The sequence below is a fragment of the Muscardinus avellanarius genome, assembly GCF_963383645.1.
Source record: "Muscardinus avellanarius genome assembly, chromosome: 21".
Taxonomy (NCBI): domain Eukaryota; kingdom Metazoa; phylum Chordata; class Mammalia; order Rodentia; family Gliridae; genus Muscardinus; species Muscardinus avellanarius.
The window spans coordinates 22,500,668-22,521,963 of NC_137807.1; the positions used below are offsets into that span (position 1 = coordinate 22,500,668).

Consider the following 21,296-nt stretch of genomic DNA (forward strand, 5'->3'; position numbering starts at 1 on the left):
GGAACTCAGCTCTTGCTACCAGAGTCAGCTTCTTGTAAGACAAGGAGTCTTTGTTCCTTTTCCACCGGTGACAGTGTAAGGCTAAGAAGAAAGGGGCCAGAGGGCGAGGTCATTTTCTTAAGGAGGGAGAAACTACCTTCTCATAGAACTGTGCTATTTTTTCTCCTAGTATGCCCAGCAATTTATTCTTTTTTTTTCTTTTTCTTTTTCTTTCTTTTTTCTCTCTTTTCTTTGAAACAGGGTATTGCTAAGTTGCTGAGGCTGGGCTTGTACCTGCTACCCCCCAGTCTCAGCCTCCCAAGCACTGGGATTATTAGGCATGTGCCACTGTGCCCAGCTTCATTAAGCTGTTCTCAACATACCATAAAAAGAGCCGGGCGTGGTGGCACACGCTTGTAATCCCCACGCTTGGGAGGCTGAGACAGGAGGATGGCGCAGGTTCGAAGCCAGCCTCAGCTACTGAGTGAGGCTCTCAGCAACTTAGTGAGACCCTGTTTCCAAATAAAATAGGAAATAGGTCTGGGAGTATAGCCTAGAGGTAGAAAAGGCCCTGGGTTCCACCCCCAGTACCACCAAAATAAAACAAAAATACCATAAATAATTAAAATTGTAATGACATGATTATAATATCATAGTAAAAGCTACTACTCACTGGGCACCTAGGTGCTTCTTGGTACTTTCCATATACAATGCTTCATTTCTTTTTATACTTTTTTTTTTTTTCAGTACTGGGGATTAAACCCAGGGGCATTTAACCTCCAAGTTATACCTCCAGCCCTATTTTTCATTTTTTATTTTGAAACAGGGTCTCGCTAAGTTGCAGAGGGCCTCCCTAAGTAGCTGAGGCTGGCTGCGAACCGTGCTCCTCTGGTCTCAGCCTCTTGAATGCTGGGATTTCAAGTGTGCGCCACCACGCCCGGCCAATTCCTATTTCAAATTTAATTTTTAAATTTTATTTTTTTAGTGGTACTAGGTATTGAACACAGAGGCATTCTACCTCTGAGCTGTACCCCCAGCCATCTTTTATTCTTTATTTTGAAACAGGGCCTCACTAAGTACCTGAGGCTGGCTGAGAACCTGCAAGCAGCCTCCTGTCACAGCATCCCAAGTACTAGGATTACAACCATGCGCCATGATGCCTGGTTTATTTATTTATCTATCTATTTTTTGGTACTTGTGCTGGAACCCAGAGGCATTCTACCTCCAAGCTACACCCCCAGCCCTATTTTTTATTCTTCATTTGGAAACAGGGTCTCACTGAGTTGCAAAGGGCCTCACTAAGTACTACCTGGGCTGTCCGCGAACCGTGATCCTCTGTCTCAGCCTCCCGAATGCTGGGATTACAAGCGTGTGCCACCATGCCTGGCTTATTTTTATTTTTGAAACATGGCCTCAGAAGGTTGACGAGAGGTCACTACTTGCCAAGGCCGTCTTCAAACCTGTGATCCTCTTGTTTCAGCCTCCTAAGTACTGAGATCACAGGAATGTACCACCACACATTCAGTTTTCTAATACAGGTCTCCTTTCTCCTACTTCCATTTCAACCCCGTTTCTTTTCTCTCCACCAAATGTCATTATCTATAATAATATGATTGAAGAATTATTTGATGAAAGTCTTTCCCACAAAACAGTAAGTCCTATTGATACAGGGACTACCTTGTCTTATTACTAAACGACTATGGCACAAAGCCTGGTGTATAATGGGTATTCTCTAATATTTACTAAAGGAAGGAACTGTAAGCTTTTATTTTTTGCGGTATTAGGGATTAAACCCGGGGCATTCTACCTCTGATCGACACACCCCTAACCCGATTTTATTCTTTTATTTTGAAACAGGGTCTCACTAAGTAGACGAAGCTGGTTGCGAACCTGTGATCCTCCTGTCTCAGCCTCTCAAGCCCTGGGATTACAAGCCTGTGCCACCATTCCTGGCCTTATTTTTTAATTTTGAAACAGGGTCTCGCTCCCTTGCTGAGGCCGGTCTAAAACGTGCAATCTTCCTTCTTCACACTCCCAAGTAGTGAAATTATAGGTGTGCACCACCACTTCCATCAGAGTGTAAGCTTTGAAGATAGGGACCATGTCCTCTCCACCTAGCCACCTGCATACCCAGAGCTAGAGACACGAAGGGTGAAGTAACCTCAGCAAAGGGCTGTCAATGCCATAGTCACCACTGCAGCGAGAAAGGCAAAAGCCGCCTCTATGGCTGTCTGGCCTACCTGGCTCTTTCTTTCTGAAAGTTCTTTCTCCAGTTCTTTCTGAATTCAGCTACACTCCTGGCTCTCTCTCAGTTTCTCTTGAACTCCCTGTTGCAGCAGCCTGTGGGAGTCCTCCAGCTGAGCCTTCAAGTCCTCCGCCTGGAAGGCTAAGGGCATGGAACCAGGTGTCCGGGCGGGGCGAGTGGGAGGATGCTTCTAGCTGAGGGCTTTAGGATGCTGCAAGAGGTAGTACAGTCATTGGTCCATCGCTAAAGTTCTGGAGGCTCCTTCCACCAATCACAACACCCCGTTCTTAACTACTCCTTCACCAATCTCATTTAGCTTGACCACCAGTTTCCCCAGCCTCAAAAGTGCTGCAGAAAGGCAGATACAAATAAAAATCTTGGTAGGAGAGTCAAAGGCAAATAAATGATGGGCAGGCACATAGAGAATTTCTCCCCCTGGCACTGGGGATTGAATCGAGGGGTATTCTACCTCTGAGCTATATATATACTCCTAGCCCTTTTTATATTTATTTTTTATTTTTATTTTTGTTTCTGGAGAAGGAACCCGGGGCATTCTACCTCCGAGCTACACCCCGGCCCTATTTTTTATTCTTTATTTTGAAACAAGAGTCTCGCTGATTTGCAAAGGGCCAAAGTAGCTGAGGCTAATCGCAAATCGCGATCCTCCTGTCTCAGCCGCTCAAGCACTGGGATTACAAGTCTGTGCCACCATGCCTGGATCCTTTTAATTCTTTTAATGTTTATTTATTGGTACTGGGATTGAACCCGGGGCATTCTGCCTCTGAGCCACACCCCCAGCCCTATTTTATATCCTTTATTTTGAAATAGGGTCTCACTAATTTGAAGAGGGTCTCATTAAGTAGCCGAGCCATGAACCTGCAATCCTCCTGTCTCAGCCTTCCAAGTACTAGGATTACAAGCATGTGCTACCGCGGCCAGCTTATTTTATTTTATTTTATTTTATTTTATTTTATTTTATTTTATTTTTTGAAACAGAGTCTTGAGAAGTTGCTGAGGCTGGCCTCAAAACCTACAGTTCTCTTTTCTCAGCCTTCCAAATACTGGGATAATAGGCGTGCACCACTGTGCCTGGCTATGCTTATATTTTTTTAAGTAAAAAATGAGAACATCATCTAATATAGGATTCTAAGGCGGAAAATCAGTCTAAATAAGAAAAGCAATCGGGTATGTGGAAATACTGGATTCATGGTGGGGATGGGGAAAACGAATGAACCTGGGACTGCCTGACAATGTCTAAGCTCTGTGGTTATTCCAGACAAAAAGATTGCCCCAACATCACGGGGCAGACGCCAGAGGTCGCGAGACTCCAGATGTCGTTCGAAGACTGGCATTCCCACGCCGCTAGCCCCACCCCCAGACCCCGGCTACATAAGCACCCTCACTTCCTTGCTGCTGACCTTGACTCTGCTGCTGGGTCGTTGGCCCTTTCCCCCCATGGTCAGCAGACTTCACCCAAAGGTGCCCGTTTGATTAAAGACGCCTGGTCTCACACAATCACTTGGCCGGTCCTAGCCCATTTGCGACCCCCAACTTAATTTCAGCATTACACTTTAGGGTTTTCACACAGCCAGACTGTCTAAGGATGGATTCTCCTGAGCAGCACAGAGCTGGATACCAGGAGAATCAGTATTAGGATTCAGGAAACTGCCTGCAAGTAACAGAGGGAAAGAACCATGACCCCATCGAAAGGGCCAGCACTGAGCGTTCACAAAGGAAGTGGGAAGAGCAGAAGATATTTCTATCAGCGAACCACCGCCCCGAGTGGCCTTGGGTTCCAGCCCCAGGGCCACATGCACACAAAGTGTAGCCCCTATAATCAGGTGCAGACACCGGATGAGAAGATGGCGTGAGTGTCACCGTCTCCGCATCTATCACACACACTTCCTGTTGACATTCACAGGGTACTCCTCCTGCTTATTAAAAAGATTCCCCATAAAAGAGCCACCGTGCCGTCTACACGGCAGCCCTCCGCTGCCGCCCGTCGCGCCTCCCGGAGCCATCCTGTGCCTCCTGTGGATTCCATCTCGTGCTGTTTGGGTCACTGTGGCCCAAGGAGCAGCGGCCAGCAAGGACAGAGGTCCTCCACGAGTCTTGTGTATGTATGTTCTGCCATTCTATATCCCCAGATAACGTATAATTACAATGTACCAATTAAAAGCGTGTGCATAAATATATGGCTTGCAGCCCCAGAACTGTATCATGAACAGCAATAAAAATTGAACCCTGGCAGCCTGAGAGCAGGAGCGGCCACCGCGGAGATTGGACATCTGAGTCCCCTTGCAGCAGCAGTGGCAGCCAAGGCCCAGCATGAGCACGAGGCCCAGCGACCATTACCCCCTCCTGTGGAGGAGCCTCCTGTGTCTCCTGAGCTGAAATTCATCAGCTCTTTTTATTTATTTATTTATTTATTTATTTATTTATTTATTTATTTATTTTTTGTGGTACTGAGGATGGAACCCAGAGGCATTCTACCTCCAAGAGACACCCCAGCCCTATCTTTTATATTTATTTATTTATTTATTTATTTATTTATTTATTTGGTGGTACTGGGGATGGAAGCCCTTCTACCTCCGGGCTACACTCCCAGACCTATTTTATATTTTTATTTGGAAACAGGGTCTCTTAAACCAGCAAGGCTGGTTTCGAAAATGCGCAAGCCTCCTGTGTCTCCGCCTCCCAAGCGTGTACCACCACGCCCGGCTTTAGTCTTTATTTTGAAACAGGGTCTCCTTGAGTTGCAAAGGGCCTCAGTAAGTAGCTGACGCTGGCCTCAAACCATGATCCTCCCATCTCAGCCTCCCAGGTGCTGGGGTTACAAGTGTGAGCCACCACGCCCGGCTGTATCAGCTCTTGAGGACAAGAGCGGAGCTAAGCTCCAGGTCTAGGGCCTAGACCTCCTAGTCCAATCCTCGCCACCCCATCTCATGACAAATGACCAACCTCAGACCCTCACAGTGCCCGTCACCAACATGTTTTAATAAGAGATGAACGCACACATTTGGCTTCATTGCAGTGTTTACACCAGCGACGTGACAGTGTTCTCTGCCTTGGATGGGGTCTGGCAGCAGCCTCCCTCTTCTCGGTCCTCTGCCTTCTCCCTGGGGAAAGGCTGGTGGGGACCAAATCCTGGGCATGGATGCACCTTCCTCCCAAGGCCAACCCCAACCCCACAGGCCTCCTCCTCCACGGAACATGCACACATTTCACACAACCGTGCTCCCCACGGAAGCCCAGGAGCTGCCCGGGCGGAGGGGCGGGACATAGACCAGGGAAGGGAGCTCTGTGGTCAGGGATTCCTGGCCCCCTGACCTGCCCGGAGTCCACGACTGACGTCACATCGTGTTGGCTTCTCTGCAAACGCAGCCGTCTGCTGATACACAAAATCCAAAGCCCGGGGACTCGAGTGAGCTAGCTTCTTTCCCCAAGAGTCTCCATTAAGCCTGCCCAGAGAAGAGGCCCCAGCGTGGGCTTCGGTGCCTTAGAAAGAAAGACTCCTGCTTTTGCTTTGGGCTTGATTGAATGCCCTCTCCGTTGGGCCTCAGCCTCCCCCCGACCCCCAATTTCTGGGCTGGATGCGGGGGGGCAATAGCTTTCTGAGGTCATTATCTAGTGTGAGCATAACTCTCCCTAGGGACAGCCTGGATTTCTTGGAACCAGAGACTCCGGTAGCTCCAGAGAGGGGGACAGGTGGGGACACAGAGCTCAGGTTCCAATGCATGTCCGTCTGCCAGAGTCCCCACCAGGCAAGCCCCGAGAGGCAGTCAGAGCGACTCCAGCTGAGGGGACAGGGGCATTTCCCCCATCCAAGGAAACGCTTCTCAAGCCACACACCGAGGTCGCTTGTGATCTCGAAGGAGAAAGCCTGGGGCTGGGGGGTGTAGGAGGAACCTACTGAACGGGCCCTGTTGGTTCGTGGTGAGTGTCCCGCGGGCCTGGGCCCGCACTGTATCTACAGAGGTCTTTCGGTGGCGGTCCACCGAGGGTGTGACCAGGTGACGCGGGATGGGTCGGCTTGGCTGCTAGCATCCCCAGACCCAACGGCGGTGAGAATTTCCCATGCAGACCCACAGGTTATCGGCAAACCTTCCCTCACACAACGAGATGCCCCGGAGCAAAGGCAGCCCCATTGGAGACTTCAAGATGGTCCAGGCCATGCTCTTGGTGAGCTCTTGATGTTGGCAGTAACTAGGGGTGGCCTGCTCGGCTCCAGCAGCTCCGTGGGCTCTACGGCCTCCACGACCAGCTCAGCCCCTCAGCGGTCACTACTCCTGAGAGCCAGAGTTCGACCTGGCTACCCCCGCGCCGTGTGCGCCCCGGCCAACCATCTCTTGGCCCCATTCCCGGTGGCTAGACTCTTGAAGTCCTCGGCCTTTGGTCTCGATGGGCAAAAGGCAGGAGGCCAGGGCGGCCAAGAGGCAGCAGCTGCTGTAAACCGCCAGGGTCAGGTACACGGAGGACTCCAGCATCACCTGAGGAGGGGAGAGGTTGGTGAGACCCTCGTCCGCGCAGCACCGGGCCGGCCACACGACAGCTCTGTACCTAAGTCCTTGGACCCATTTTACAGATGGTGAAATGGAGGCTCAAGGAGAAGAAACAACAGACCCACGCTCACACGGATAAGAAGGGGCTGAGGGTTGAGTTCAAGCGCATAAAGCTCAAGCCGGGCGTGGTGGCGAAGGCTTGTAATCCCGGTACTTGGGGGGGCTGAGACAGGAGGGTCGCAGGTTCACAGCCAGCCTCAGTAACTCTGGAATGCCCTCAGCAACTTGGCAAGCTCCTGTTCCCAAATAAAAAATTAAATAGGGCTGGGGGTATAGCTTGGAGGTAGAATGTCCTTGGCTTCAATCCCCAATGGCAAAAAAATGTAATAAAATAAAAAGGGTTGGAGTGTAGCTCAGAGGTAGAAAGCCCCTGGGTTTGCTTGATCATCAACAACAAAAAACAAACAAACAAAAAAAAGATTTAATGGGTTCCCTAAAAATAGAAATGCTTTGAGGCACACAAAGAGTTGCAAAACTGCAAAACTATCTCCAATAATCTAATTCAAAAAGGAGAAACTGGGGCATTCACTTTCTAAGATAACCTGTTTATTTTTCATTCATTTTTTTTGGGGGGGGATTGAACCCAGGGGGAATTCTACCTCTGAGCTACCCCAGCCCTTTTTTATTTCTTTTGTTTTAAAACAGGATCTCCCTAGGTTGCTGTGAGTCCTGCTAAATTGCTGAGGCTGGCCTCAAATGGTCAATCCTCCTGTCCCCCAGCCTCTCGAGTACTGGAGTTACAGGTGTGTGCCAAAACACCCAGCTCACGTTTTTTTTTTTTTTTTCTCTTTTCTTTTTGGCTCTCGGGCTACCTTTGCCCAGGCTTAGCCTCAAACTCCTGGACTCGAGTGATGGTCCTGCCTCAGCCTCCTGAGTAGCTGGGACTCCAGGTGCATACCGCGGCACCTAACTTGTCCAAAGTGTTTGGTCAAGCCCTGGAAGCTTCAGGGGCTTTGGCACCGGACTGCGGCTGCTCCGCTTCCCAGCCACGTGAGCTGGGGCATCGCTCTCTGTCTTTCTGAGCCTCTTGTCTCACTTGCAGCAGTATTTCCCCTCTCAAGATGACTTGTAGGATAAAGGAAGGTGGTGCACGGTGCCAGGCCCGGGCTCCAGCAGTTGCTTCCTGTGCACTGGGTATTGGCACCCCAGCCCCTCAGTCTTTGGGGGACACCTACCTGGGCAATGAACGGTGTGATGAGGGCCCCCACTCTCGCCATGCCGCTGCAGGTACCCAGGCCCAGAGCCCGGGTCGCCGTGGGGTAGACCTGGAACGAGAACCGGACGTGAGCCTGTGAAAATGAATCTCTTCCAGCTGAGGACGGAGCCCATGGGCAGCCTGGAGTCGGGCGAATCTCTGGGGCGGTGCTGATCCCATTGAGGGCTGGGAGGCTGGGATTTGAGAAGTTTAGCTGATATGGAGGGCAAGGACCCAGCATGAGGGTACTCCTCCCTGGGAGGCCCCCCCAGACGCCTCTGCACACTCACCAGCCTGATACTTTCCATGGGTTCACCGTGGGTCACAGGCTTTCAAGGAATTTCTTCCTTTCTTTCTTTCTTTCTTTCTTTCTTTCTTTCTTTCTTTCTTTCTTTCTTTCTTTCTTTCTTTCTTTTGGTGGTACTGGGGTTCCTGGAAACCCTTCTACCTCCGGGCTACACTCCAGACCTATTTTATATTTTTATTTGGAAACAGGGTCTCCTAAGCCAGCGCGCGCGGCTGGCTTCGAACCTGCGCCATCCTCCTGTCTCCACCTCCCAAGCGCGGGGATTACAAGCGTGCCCACCACGCCCGGCAGGGAATTTCACTGAGAGATGCAAGTGCTTCTCCATTTTCTCAGTTTGCACCGCAGTCGTGACTATGCCCGGCTATCCCCAAGGCAGAGTGGGGAGGGACTGTGCACCTTTCAGGCCTCGGGCATTAGGAGGGGACCAGCGCTTTCCACTCTCCTGCTAAAGACTCTGGGGCCGCGCGAAGGTTTGGATGGGTCACTCTTTGTCTTGGGGACTGTCCTGTGCCTTGTGGGATGTTTATCAGCATCCCTGGTCTCTCTTCACTGGCCGCCAGTAGCACTGTGCACCCCCTTCACACACACACACGAGTTACAACAACCCCAAACACATGGGACACTGCCAGTGTCCCCTGGGACAGAGCCACTTGATGGAGGAGCCATCTCGACCCCTGCATCCCTGAGTCATCACAGAGGAGAGGTGTCCCCCAACCCAGGTCACCGGCATCGGACTATTTCACGGGTAAGAAATTCCCATTGTGTCAGCGGATGCCATCGGGGGCTATTTGTTACAGCAACTAACAGTGTTCAGTGCAGAGTTTGTAAAGAACAAACATATACGGGCAAAAAGACAACTCATATGGTCTCTGTTCAGAGATCTATCACATTTCCATGATGTCCTCCTAGTTTTTCCCCTGTGTGTGTGTGTGTGTGTGTGTGTGTGTGTGTGTGTACACGTGCTCATTTATTCATTTTCTCAGCTGGGTGTGGGGGCGCATGCTTGTAATCCCAGCACTTGGGAGGCTGAGACAGGAGGATCGTGGTTCATGGACAGCCTCGGCTACTTAGTGAGGCCTCCGCAACTCAGCGAGACCCTGTTTCCAAATAAAGAATGAAATCTAGGGCTGGGGATGTAGCTCGGAGGTAGAATGTCCCTGGGTTCCATCCCCAGTACCGCAAAAAAAAAAAAAAAAAAAAAAAATCTGTCTATGAATGGGCATGGTGTAGCCGGGTGTGGTGGTACACGCTTGTAATCCCAGCATTCGGGAGGCTGAGACCCAGAGGATCGCGGTTCATGGACAGCCTCAGTTACTTAGGCCCTTTGTAACTCAGTGAGACCCGGTTTCAAAATAAAGAATAAAAAATAGGGCAGGGGGTGTAGCTCGGAGATCAAATGCCTCTGGGTTCCATCCCAGACCCACAAATAAAGAAAAAAAAAAGGGGTCATGGTGTGTCTCAATAAAACTTTATTAACAAACACTGAGATCTGAATGTCATCTGTGTCTTTCCTCTAACAATTCTACACAACTCTCTCCTGAGACCCTGTAACAGCCCCCTCTGGTCAGCCAATCGGCTTTGGGGGGCGGCAGTACCCTGGAAACCTCCACCTACTCTTGAACCCTGGACCACCCGCACGCCAGCACCCTAAGCCTTGCCACACACCACGGTCCCTACTTCCTTTATTCAACTCTGCTCGGTCACCAGTAACCGACGGTGGCTGGCACGTGCACCCACAAGCGCGTGCTCGGGGAGCTGTGAAAACACACACAGAACCCTTCAAGGCGGCGTCTCTAAGAAGGGAGGATGTGAGGCCTTTTGTGTTTTGTTTTTATTACAGTTAGGTAACAAGTGCAATCTCGACACCGAGCGCAAGTGTTTGCGAGCCGAGGAACATGACTGAGAAATTAAGTCAAAATATAATGAAGGGCTTCGCGGTCGCAGGAGTCCCGAGGGCAAAGGTCATTCCCCAGCGGCCCTGGCCACTGTCTCTGGTGGACAGCATCCTTTCCTCCCTGCCCCAGCCGCCCCCAGACATCTTTCCTACCTCAGGTGTGTAAACATAAGCCGCTTGGAAGCCTCCAGAAATAAAGGCCCTTGCAATGAACAGTAGCAGGGTGAGCATGTTTCTGAGGGCAGGGAGAAAATCAAATTAGCAGGGTTTGGGTTTCTCTCTCTCTCCTTCCCTCCTTCTCTTCCTCCCTCCAGTTCTCTCTTTCTCTCCTTCCTCTCTCCCTCCCTTCCTTCCTCCTTCCTTCCTTCCTTTATCCTGTCTGCTTGTCCCAGTAAAATCCCACTTTCCCAGGTGGAATTTACACTCTAGAAATTGGGGCAGGTCACCCCCATCCGATACACATTCACTCTCTGATGTATGCACGCACACACTACGTACACACATGCACGCACACACGCACACTTCCTGTTTATTGTTCTCCATTGCACCAGGCTGGGAGATGGGAACGTGGATGGCGCCCAGGCTGGGGGAAAGACCGGGGAGAAATTATGTACATAATGGAACTTGTAGGCCCAGGAATGGAGCCCAAAACCAGCGGAGCCAGGGAAAATCAACTCAGTCAACAACTGTTGAGTGTTTTTAGGATACTATGGATCCTCGACCCTCTGTTCTCATAAATGCTGCCATTTCAGGGTCTAAGCTATCTCTCCCAACCTTCCTCCCGTGGCTCACGGGTTCTTCACCGGGTCTGGTTTGCGGCCTCTCAGAGGTCATGAGAGGCACAGGTCACTTCTATATTTTGAGGCTCTTGGGAGTTAGAAAAAAGGCCAAAAGGAATTACTAAACAGTATCTCATTTGAAACAGGGTCTACTTCCATTGGGCCACTGGACACTTTTAACATATATAAATTAAATAGCTATGTGCATGATCTCATCAGGAGGTGATGTAAAAAGTCAAACTTTGATTTTTTTTTTTAGATACTGGGGATGGAACCTAGGGGTATTCTACCTCTGTACTACACCCCCAGTCCTCTTTTTATTACTTTCCCTTTCTTTCTTCCTTCCTTCCTTCCTTCCTTTCTTTCTTTCTTTCTTTCTTTCTTTCTTTCTTTCTTTCTTTCTTTGGTGTGGTACTGGGGATGTAATCCCGGGGGCATTCTACTTCCAAGATACACCTTCAGCCCTATTTTTTGTTTATTCTTTAATTTAAAACAGGGTCTCACTGAGTTGCAAAGGGCCTCACTAAGCAGCCGAGGCTGGCCACAAGCCTACTATCCTCCTGTCCCAGCCTCTCCCAAGTACAGGATTACAAGCGTGCGCCACCACGCCCGCCTCTAAATTTGATGCTAATAAAGTGAGTCTGGGGCCAAAGTGCCCTCCTTCCCCAGCCTCACTGAGCCTTCATCTTGATCCTCATCTCTTGGCCCACTCTTGGGCGGCCAGGAGGAGCTTCGGTCGTGCTGAGGGGCTGGGGCCAGGCCCCCTTCATACCCACCTTCCCACACAGATGGACAACAGGAGACAGCAGAAGGAGAAGACGACAAAGCACAGGGCCATGGTCTTCTTGCGGCCCAGACGGTCAATGATCCAGAGAGTCACAAGGACACCTGCCAGGGGACAGGGCGTGGTGGGCAGCGCCGGGCGCGGGCCAGCAGTCCTGTGCTCACCCTGTGCTATTAATCGCCCCCCTCAAGAGTGACCCAGGCCCAGTAGCTCGGTCCTAATGACCAAGACACAGCGGAGGGGACGGACAGGAGGCCAACTCCCAGTTTAAGTGATAAAAGACAGCGACTCCCATCTTGCCGGCATATTCCCCCCCGCCCTTTCTCTCTTTCTCTTCCCTTCATGGACACAGTGATCTGATAAGGAGCTGAAGGTGGCCTTTGGCCAACAACAGAGCAACCGAGGCTCTTGCTCCAACAGCCCTAGGGCCCTGCCTGAATCCTGCCAGCAACCATGTACAAGAAAATGGATGCAAAGCCCGACCCAGTTGGGCTTTCGGATGAGAACACAGACCTGGCCCTCTCTTGATGATCACAGCAGTATGAGTTGCTGAAGCAGAGGACTCAGGGGGACCACTCCCAGATCTCTGGTCTCATGCAACTGTGAGATAATAAAGTGTCGTGTGTGTGTGTCTGTCTGTCTGTCTGTCTGATGGTACTGGAGATGGAACCCAGGGGCATGCTTCCTCCACGCTTCACCCTCAGCCCTATTTTTTTTGTTTGTTTGTTTTTGTTCTTTTACTTTGAAACAGGGTCTCGCTAGGTAGATGAGAGTCTCACTACTTGCTGAGACGGGCCATGAAGCCGCGATCCTCCTGTTTCAGCCTCCCAAGTCCTGGGATTACAGTTGTGTGCCACCATGCCTGGCTGTGTCTGATATTTTTTTTTTTTTTTTTTTTGGTGGTACTGGGGTTCCTGGAAGCCCTTCTACCTCCGGGCTACACTCCCAGACCTATTTTTTACATTTTCATTTTGGAAACAGGGTCTCCTAAACCAGCGCGCGCGGCTGGCTTCGAACCTGCGCGATCCTCCTGTCTCTGCCTCCCAAGCGCGGGGATTACAAGCGTGCGCCACCACGCCCGGCTGTGTCTGATATTTTAAGCCACTAAACTCTGGGATAATTTGTTGCATGACGATAGGTAATTAACACAGGCCACAGAGGGCGTGTGGGTGGTAGCATTTGTGGAACCGAGGCAGAAACACCTGGTTGTAAGGCCTCCTCTTGCTTCCAACTTCCCAAGGGGTCCTGGCCTAAACCTGGTCTTCTCTGGGCCTCTGTTTCCTCCAGTGTTAAATGGAATTAAAAAGCCAGTCAAGTGGCGTGGCTATATAAGAGGTAGGGGAAGGTGGCTAAGGCCCCTCCCCAGTCTCTCTGGATTTTTGCTGTTTGCGATGTCTCCCTCCTGCGCTTCCGCCACTGTGATACCAGCCACCACATGCTCCTTGTCAGAGCCAATCCCATGCTAGAGCCCCTTCGCTGCAGAACTGTGAGCTAACTAAACCTCTTTTCTTTACAAAGTATCCCGCCTCAGGCATTTCATTCTAGTAACAGAAAACGAACTCTTGCATTCAGCCATGTTGCTGACGTATTCCATGTGTAGAAGCCATCTGGGCTCTTTCTCATGATCTGTGTGGGATGTGGGCCAAGGAGAACTGACACCAACACATTCCTCATGCTGTTTGCTCCATAACCTTTCGTCTCTGACCCAGAAGACGCACATCTTCTCTTAGCAGGTGTGAAACCGGGCAGCTTAACTTGTTAGCTTTCCAGTAGGGCGAAAATCTCAACCCCATCACGGTAGCTAAGATTTGAAAATATCTCGCTCACTAGCCCTGACCTTGTGACTAAGATTGGAAACAAATATATCTCTACGTCCCTGGCTCCTCTAGAAACCTGCCGTGCTACCAGCTGGACGGATGTCCCGGCCTCTTCTATACAGACTGCTTACCTGGGAACTCTGAGAGGGTGGTCCACAGCAGGTCCATGTAATCCTCCTCACTGAGGTATTCGCAGGCCAGGCTGCATCTGGCTTCTACCGCCTTCTTCCGGCTGGAGACTAGGGGATGGGAGGGGAGGAAGGGTCACACAGTGCCTTAAATCACAACGTCCTTTTTCTCTGGTGTATATGAATCTGCTGATGCACCGAAGAAAGAGACAGACTCAGGTTGGAAGCCCAAATAGCCAAGCTCCGACTTTCTTATCTCCTTTCACGTGCTAATATGTGTGCGGACCTTTCTCTTTCTTTCCTTCTTCTGACTCCAAACTACACTGCTTTTAGTTTATTTATTTATTTATTTTTTGGGGGGTGGTCCTGGGGGTGGAACCCAGAGGCTTTCTACCTCCGGCCTATACTCCCAGACCTTTTTTTTTTTAATATATATTTTATTTGGAAACAGGGTCTCACTAAGTTGCTGAGAGCCTCACTAAGTTGCTGATGCTGGCTGCAGACCTGCGATCCTCCTGTCTCAGCCTCCCAAGTACTGGGAGTATGTATAGGTGTGCGTCACCACGCCCGGCTCAGTTGATCTTTTATTTTTTACTTATTTTTTATATTTATTTATTTATTTTGGTGGTACTGGGGGTGGAACCCAGAGGCTTTCTACCTCCGGCCTATACTCCCAGACCTTTTTTTTTTTAATATATATTTTATTTGGAAACAGGGTCTCACTAAGTTGCTGAGAGCCTCACTAAGTTGCTGATGCTGGCTGCAGACCTGCGATCCTCCTGTCTCAGCCTCCCAAGTACTGGGAGTATGTATAGGTGTGCGTCACCACGCCCGGCTCAGTTGATCTTTTATTTTTTACTTATTTTTTATATTTATTTATTTATTTTGGTGGTACTGGGGGTGGAACCCAGAGGCTTTCTACCTCCGGGCTATACTCCCAGACCTATTTTATACTTTATTTGGGAACAGGGTCTCAGTAAGTGGCTGAGAGCCTCACTAAGTAGCTGAGGCTGGCTTCGAACCTGTGCGATCCTCCTGTCTCAGCCTCCCAAACACAGGGATTACAAGCGTGCGCCACCATGCCCGGCTTAGTTGATCTTTTATTTTTTTATTTAGTTTTTATATTTATTTATTTATTTTGGTGGTACTGGGGGTGGAACCCAGAGGCTTTCTACCTCCGGGCTATACTCCCAGACCCTTTTTATATTTTATTTGGAAACAGGGTCTCAGTAAGTTGCTGCTGAGAGCCTCACTAAGTAGCTGAGGCTGGCTTCGAACCTGTGCGATCCTCCTGTCTCAGCCTCCCAAGCGCAGGGATTATAAGCGTGCGCCACCACGCCCGGCTTAGTTGATCTTTTAATGGTGCTAACTTTAGGGTCCAGACTGTCATAAGATGACACTGTAAATGACAGCTCCATCAAGACAAGATTGTGCAGGTTCTATAGACGCTCTGGGAAATCACAGAATCTGCGCCAAACCAGGCAGGGAAGGGCGGAGCCGGCTCTGTGGGAGTGTGCGGGTCAGGGGTCTGTGCACCTGCTGGGGCGAGGAGGATTTAATACTTACTGCTGCAGACGTCTCCTGCCTGGAAGAGCTCAGTCGTGAGCAGAACTAAGCCATAGTAGGAGAACGCATTGGAAAACCTGCCAGGAGTCAGCAAGAAAGTAAAAAGGTCAGAGAAGTCAAGACCCTTCCCCGCCCCCCGGAGAGGGTCTGGGTCTGTCTGTAGCTTTGGGGACCAGTCTTTGGGACGTGCTGGTTCTGGAGATATTATTAAGGAGCTTGAGTGGAAAGATGACAGAGACAGCCCTTTTTATTTATTTATTTATTTATTTATTTATTTATTTATTTATTTTTTTGGTGGTACTGGGGGTGGAACCCAGGGGCTTTCTACCTCCAGACTATACTCCTAGACCTTTTTTTAAAAAATATTTTATTTGGAAACAGGGTCTCACTAAGTTGCTGAGAGCCTCACTAAGTAGCTGAGGCTGGCTTCGAACCTGTGCGATCCTCCTGTCTCAGCCTCCCAAGCACAGGGATTACAAGCATGCACCACCATGCCCATCAAGTTTTTTGTTTTGAAACAGGGTCTCACTAGGTTGCTGAGAATCTCCCTATGTTGCTGAAGGCTGACCTTGAACCTGCAATCCTCGCGTCTCAGCTTCTTAAGTACTGAGATTAACAGGTGCGCACCACCATGCCTGGCTCTCCAGTATCTTTTGAAAGGTGGAGATCAAGCTGAGTGCAGTGGTGCATGCTTGTACGGTTAGCCTCAGCTACTTAGTGAGGCGTCCACAACTTAGTGAGATCCTGTTTCAAAATAAAAAATAAAAAATGTGTGACTTGGAGGTAGAATGTTCCTGGTTTCAGTCTCCAGTTGTGCAAAGAAAAGAAAAAGAGAAAGAGAAAGAAAGAAAGAAAGAAAGAAAGAAAGAAAGAAAGAAAGAAAGATCATATTAGATTCCAGAGACATTTCTCTCTCAAGCCTGTCTACCCAACTGGAAATAGAAGAAAAATTTCCCCAAATTTGGAAGAAACCCGTCCCAATGACATCTGTCAGGGCTTCTGGGCCAGCCAAGCTGGTGAACTTGGACACGATTTTAGAATTTCCAGGGCTGAGAGGCATAGTTTATTAATTACTGACTAACTCTGGAACTAGAATGGTCAAGTTTCCAGGGTCAGGACGTTCTCCTCCAGGACAGGGTTCTGAAGAAGCCCAGCCACCACCAGCTAAAGGTTAGTACCCCCGGGTTACAGTCTGTGCTTGCAAATCCAGCGACTCGTACAGGGCACTGATATGAGTCTCCAAGATTCGAGCTGTGCCGCCAGCCCGGTGGCATCGTACATTCTCAAACGTAGGCATTCTCATATTCTCAACTCTGTTTGCCCCTTCTTAAAAAACCCTGCAAACTCAGCCGGGCGTGGTGGCGCACGTTTGTAATCCCAGCATTCGGGAGGCTGAGAGCGAGAGGATCGTGGTTCGCGGACAGCCTCAGCTACTTAGTGAGGCCCTCTGCAACTCAGTGAGACCAGGTTTCAAAATAAAGAATAAAAAATAGGGCAAGGGGTGTAGCTCAGAGGTCAAATGCCCCTGGGTTCCATCCCCAGACCCACAAAACAAAAAAACCTGCAAACTCTCTCTTTGTATAGGGGACACCGCAGGTGCAGAAGAACAGGGCTTGGTGTGTTGATTCGGGGGCGTGGGGCAGAGGTGAGAGCCCACTTGGGTTTATTGTTGAAGCTTCTCTCTCCTCTCCCCTGCAATGCAGCAAGCCGGGGACCTGCCCCTGCTAATTGGCACGTCTCCTTAAAGGTGCCTAGCAACTTTGGGAGCTGCTTAAAAAAGGCACAAAACCTCACCCAGGCCCATTTCCCATGCTGTTGGCTGCCTACCCAGCTCGGTAGAAAGCTCAAGCGAACAAAGGTTGAAATTCGATTTCTCATGAAATTTAAGATAGTGATTCTATATGAGCTTTTCCCCAGCCCCTCCCCATGGCTGCGGTTTAAAGAAGACTGAACAGGGTCAGAAACGGTGTTTAGAAATGCCTTATTTTAAAAATAATTAAAAAGAACAATTATCCATTCATTAATTATTAATTATTAAATAATTATTAAATAATTGATAATTAAAATATTTTAAAATGATTAATTTGATTTGTGATACTGGGGATTGAATCCAGGGGCATTCTATCTCTGAGCTACACCCCCTGCCCTATATTTTATTCTTTATTTTGAAACAGGGTCTCACTGAGTTGCAAAGGGCCTCACTAAGTAGCTGAGGCTGTCCAAGACCGCGATCCTCCTGTCTCAGTCTCCCAGATGCTGGGATTACAAGCGAGGACCACTGTACCCGGCTCTAATTTATTTATTTAATTAATTATATTTATTTATTTAGTGGTACTGGGGATGGAACCCAGGGGCATTCTATCTCTGAGCTATACCCCAGCCCTATTTTTTATTATTTATTTTGAAACAGGGTCTCATTGAGTTGTGGAGGGCCTCACTAAGTAGCTGACCATGATTCTTCTGTCTCAGCTTCCCAAGTACTGGGATTATAAGCATGCATCATCACGCTTTTTATTTGGAAATAAGATCTCACAAAGTTGCTGAGGGCTTCTTTAACTTGCTGAGGCTGGCCTCAAACCTGTAATCTTCTTGTCTCAGCCTCCCAATTACTGGGATTACAGGTATAGGCAAACATGCCTGGCCCAGACCTTTCTATTTTTAAAAATGTCTTTATGATTTTGGGGGGGAGGATACTAGAGATTGAACTCAGAGTTGTTCTACCTCTGAACTACACCCTACCTCTTTTTCATTTTTATTTATTTTTTAGAACTGGAGAATGAACACAGCTTTTATATTTTTTTGTTTTGAAACAGGGTCTCTCTAGGTTGTTGAGCGTCTTGCTGAGATGCTGAGGCTGTTCTCAAAGCCGCGGTCCTCCTGTCTCAGCCTCCCAGGTGCTGGGATTACAGGCATGTAAACCCAGCTATTAAAAACGTTCTCTTTCAGGACTTCCGGGAAGATGGCGACCGAGAAAAGCGGGGCTTAAGAGCCCGCTAACAACCAATCTCCGTTACCACAAAATCAGCGCCTTTCATAGCCAGAAAACACCATTAACAGAGAAACAAAAAAATCACCAGGCTCCAGAGAGAAAGACTGAGAACAGAGCTCAGAGCCACAGAGGAGATACACCGGCCTCATGCCCGAGGACACGGCAGCAGCTCCATACTGCCGGCGGCAGCGGCGACTTCACCGGACGGCTACAGCAAGCCGAGGTGAGCCGCTGTGGAACAGCCAGGCAGGATTTCTCGGCGCAGGGAGCATCTAAAACTCCCAGTGGCTGAGCTCAGCACACGCTGCAGGGATTCAGAATGGAACTCAAAACCAAGAAGAAATACGCCAGTCTCACGGCCGAGGGTGTAGCAGCGGCACCATATTGCCACCGGCGGCAGCAGCAACAGCGAATTCACCGAATCCAGTACAGCTACATCTGCGTACTCAAGAACAGTGAGTCAAATTGCGGGCCACAGAGGAGAAATCCCAGTACTGTACTCCCTGGGACTTGACCCAGTGGGGGAGGGGCGGTGGCAGAGATATCACACCATAGGAGAACGCCCAACCTGGCACCCCCCATAGTTTAAAGCAGCCTCTATCGACTCCCTGGGTCTGAGACTCTGCAATACAACCCAGTAAAGGAGTAGTGGGGTCTGAGATACTACAGACTCGAGATCCAGAACACCTTAAGTGAAGTCATAGTGACCCAAGGGAAGAACCCAGAGAAGGCACAAACTTCCGAAATCATGGGAAAGAGGAATAATACTGGAGCAATGAATGCCCACAACCCCACAACATCAGAACCCGATAAAACAGAAAATCAGAGATTTCTAGAAGATCAAATCAGGAAAATAACTGTAGAAATAATAGAGGTGCTTCAAAAAGAACCCAGAGAGAGCCAAAAAGAGATAAAGGATGCAATTAATGAAGTAAAGGCCTCAATTCAAAGCACAAACAACCGATTAGACCACATGGAGAACAGAATCTCGCTCTTAGAAGATGATCATTCCAAAAATGAACGCATAGTTTCTAATCTAGGAAAAAATATCCGACAGCAGGAATCTGTAATTGAAGAAATATGGGCCCATTTTAAGAGACCTAACCTAAGAATAATTGGAATAGAGGAGGGAAAAGAAAGTGAAACCAAAGGGATCAACAATCTCTTCAAGGAAGTAATAGCAGAAAATTTTCCAAACATAGAGCAAGAGGTTGATACACAGGTCCGGGAAACTTATAGAACTCCCTTTAGACAGGATCGGAGAAGAGGATCCCCACGCCACATAATTGTCAAAATGACCACTGTGGAAGCCAAGCAGAGAATCTTAAAGGCAACAAAAACAAAGGGCCAAGTGACATTCAGAGGCAAACCAATTAGAATCACTCCAGACTTCCCAAACCAAGTCATGAGAGCCAGAAGGGCTTGGAGTAACATATTCCAAACTCTGAAAGAAAACAACTTCCAGCCAAAAATTTCCTACCCAGCAAAACTTTCTATCAAATTAGATGGAAAAATAAGAAGCTTCCACGACAAACAGAAACTGAAAGAATTTATGTCTTCAAAACCAGCGCTAGAAAAAATACTCAAAGAGATTAACTACAAAGAAGAAATAGGTAACACACACCAGAACCAGAGAAACAAGATTTTCCATCCAACAGACAACTAAGATTGGTTATCTGTGGAGATTCATTATTTATGTTAGTCTTTTACCTATCTCTAAATTGTATTGTTTGCCTTTATTGTTGTTAATTTTTAGGATGTCTAGTTGGAATATTAATGTACCTTCAGATATAGCATTTGGAAATATTTTATTCCATTCTATTAGTAACTTTTAACTCTGTTTACATTGTCTTTGGATATACAATATGTTTTTATTTTTTAGGGAGTTTGTATACTCTTCTGTTGCCTGTGCCATGGAAATCATATCCAAGAAATCACTGCCAATTTCAATGTTGTGAGGTTTTATGACCCAGATTTTCTCCTAAAAGTTTATAGTCTTAAGATTTATATTTAGGTCTTTTATCTATTTTGAGTTCGTATTTGTATATGGGATTAGGTAAGGGTCCAATTTTATTCTTTTTCATGTAATTATTATTTTTCAACAATATTCAGCTAAAAGATTATTATTTTCACCACCAAATGTTTGTGGAAACCTTGTCAAAAATAACTTGACAATATAGGGAAGAATTTAGCTCTAGGCTTGTATTTAACTCCAATGGTTTATATATCTGTCTTTAGAACAGTACTACACTGTTTCAATTATTGTAGCTTTATATGGTTGAAATCAGAAAATATATATCTTCTAGCTTTGTTCTTTTTCAAGATCGTTTTGGGTATCTAGAATCCATATTCCATAATAGGATAGATTTTTTTTCTGAAAAATAAATATATAAATATATGATAGTTTCACCTAAATATATATATATATATATATATATATATATATATATATATATATATATATATATATATATATATATTCTCTGGTAAGAAAGAAAGCAAAAAGAAATATTGAAATGTTATCTTTAAGTCATCAAAAGCTTGGTACCAGACAAATGAAACTGTTATGTGAGATTATCAATGTTAATATTGGATAAATTGCTATAATACTAGATGTCAACCACTAAGCCAAGCATGGGAAGGAGGGATGGGGAGGGAATGGGGTGGGGATTGGGTAGGGGCTAACTGGGTGATATGTGCATGTATGTCTACAAAAGTATTTGCTTTATACCACTGTGATGTATGAATACATTGCACCAATAAAAAATAAATTATAAAATAAAATAAAATAAAAAAATAAAAATAAAAATGTTCTCTTTCACCGGGCATGGTGGCGCACACTTGTAATCCCCGCGCTTGGGAGGCAGAGACAGGAGGATCGCACTGGTTTGGAGCCAGCCTCGCTGGCTTAAGAGACCCTGTTTCCAAATTAAAAAATATAAAATAGGTCTGGGAGTGTAGCCTGGCGGTAGAAGGGCTTCCAGGAACCCCAGTACCACCAAAAAAAAAAAAAAAAAAAAAAAAAAATCTTCTCTTTCTGCCGGGTGTGGT

The 21,296-nt window shown here is 47.8% G+C and overlaps 1 protein-coding gene across 1 annotated transcript in view; it reads right to left on the bottom strand.

Annotated features, from left to right (window-relative positions):
• Positions 1–6,507: 6,507 nt before the first annotated feature.
• Positions 6,508–21,296, bottom strand: part of SVOP (SV2 related protein) — a gene marked incomplete at both ends in the record, with an annotated part of 63,097 nt that continues 48,308 nt past the window's right edge. The window contains 6 exons of the mRNA XM_080717945.1: positions 6,508–6,714; positions 7,962–8,051; positions 10,336–10,417; positions 11,738–11,849; positions 13,694–13,801; positions 15,257–15,333. Of these exons, the coding sequence (XP_080574071.1) occupies positions 6,508–6,714; positions 7,962–8,051; positions 10,336–10,417; positions 11,738–11,849; positions 13,694–13,801; positions 15,257–15,333 (676 nt within the window). The remainder of the gene's footprint in view (positions 6,715–7,961; positions 8,052–10,335; positions 10,418–11,737; positions 11,850–13,693; positions 13,802–15,256; positions 15,334–21,296) is intronic.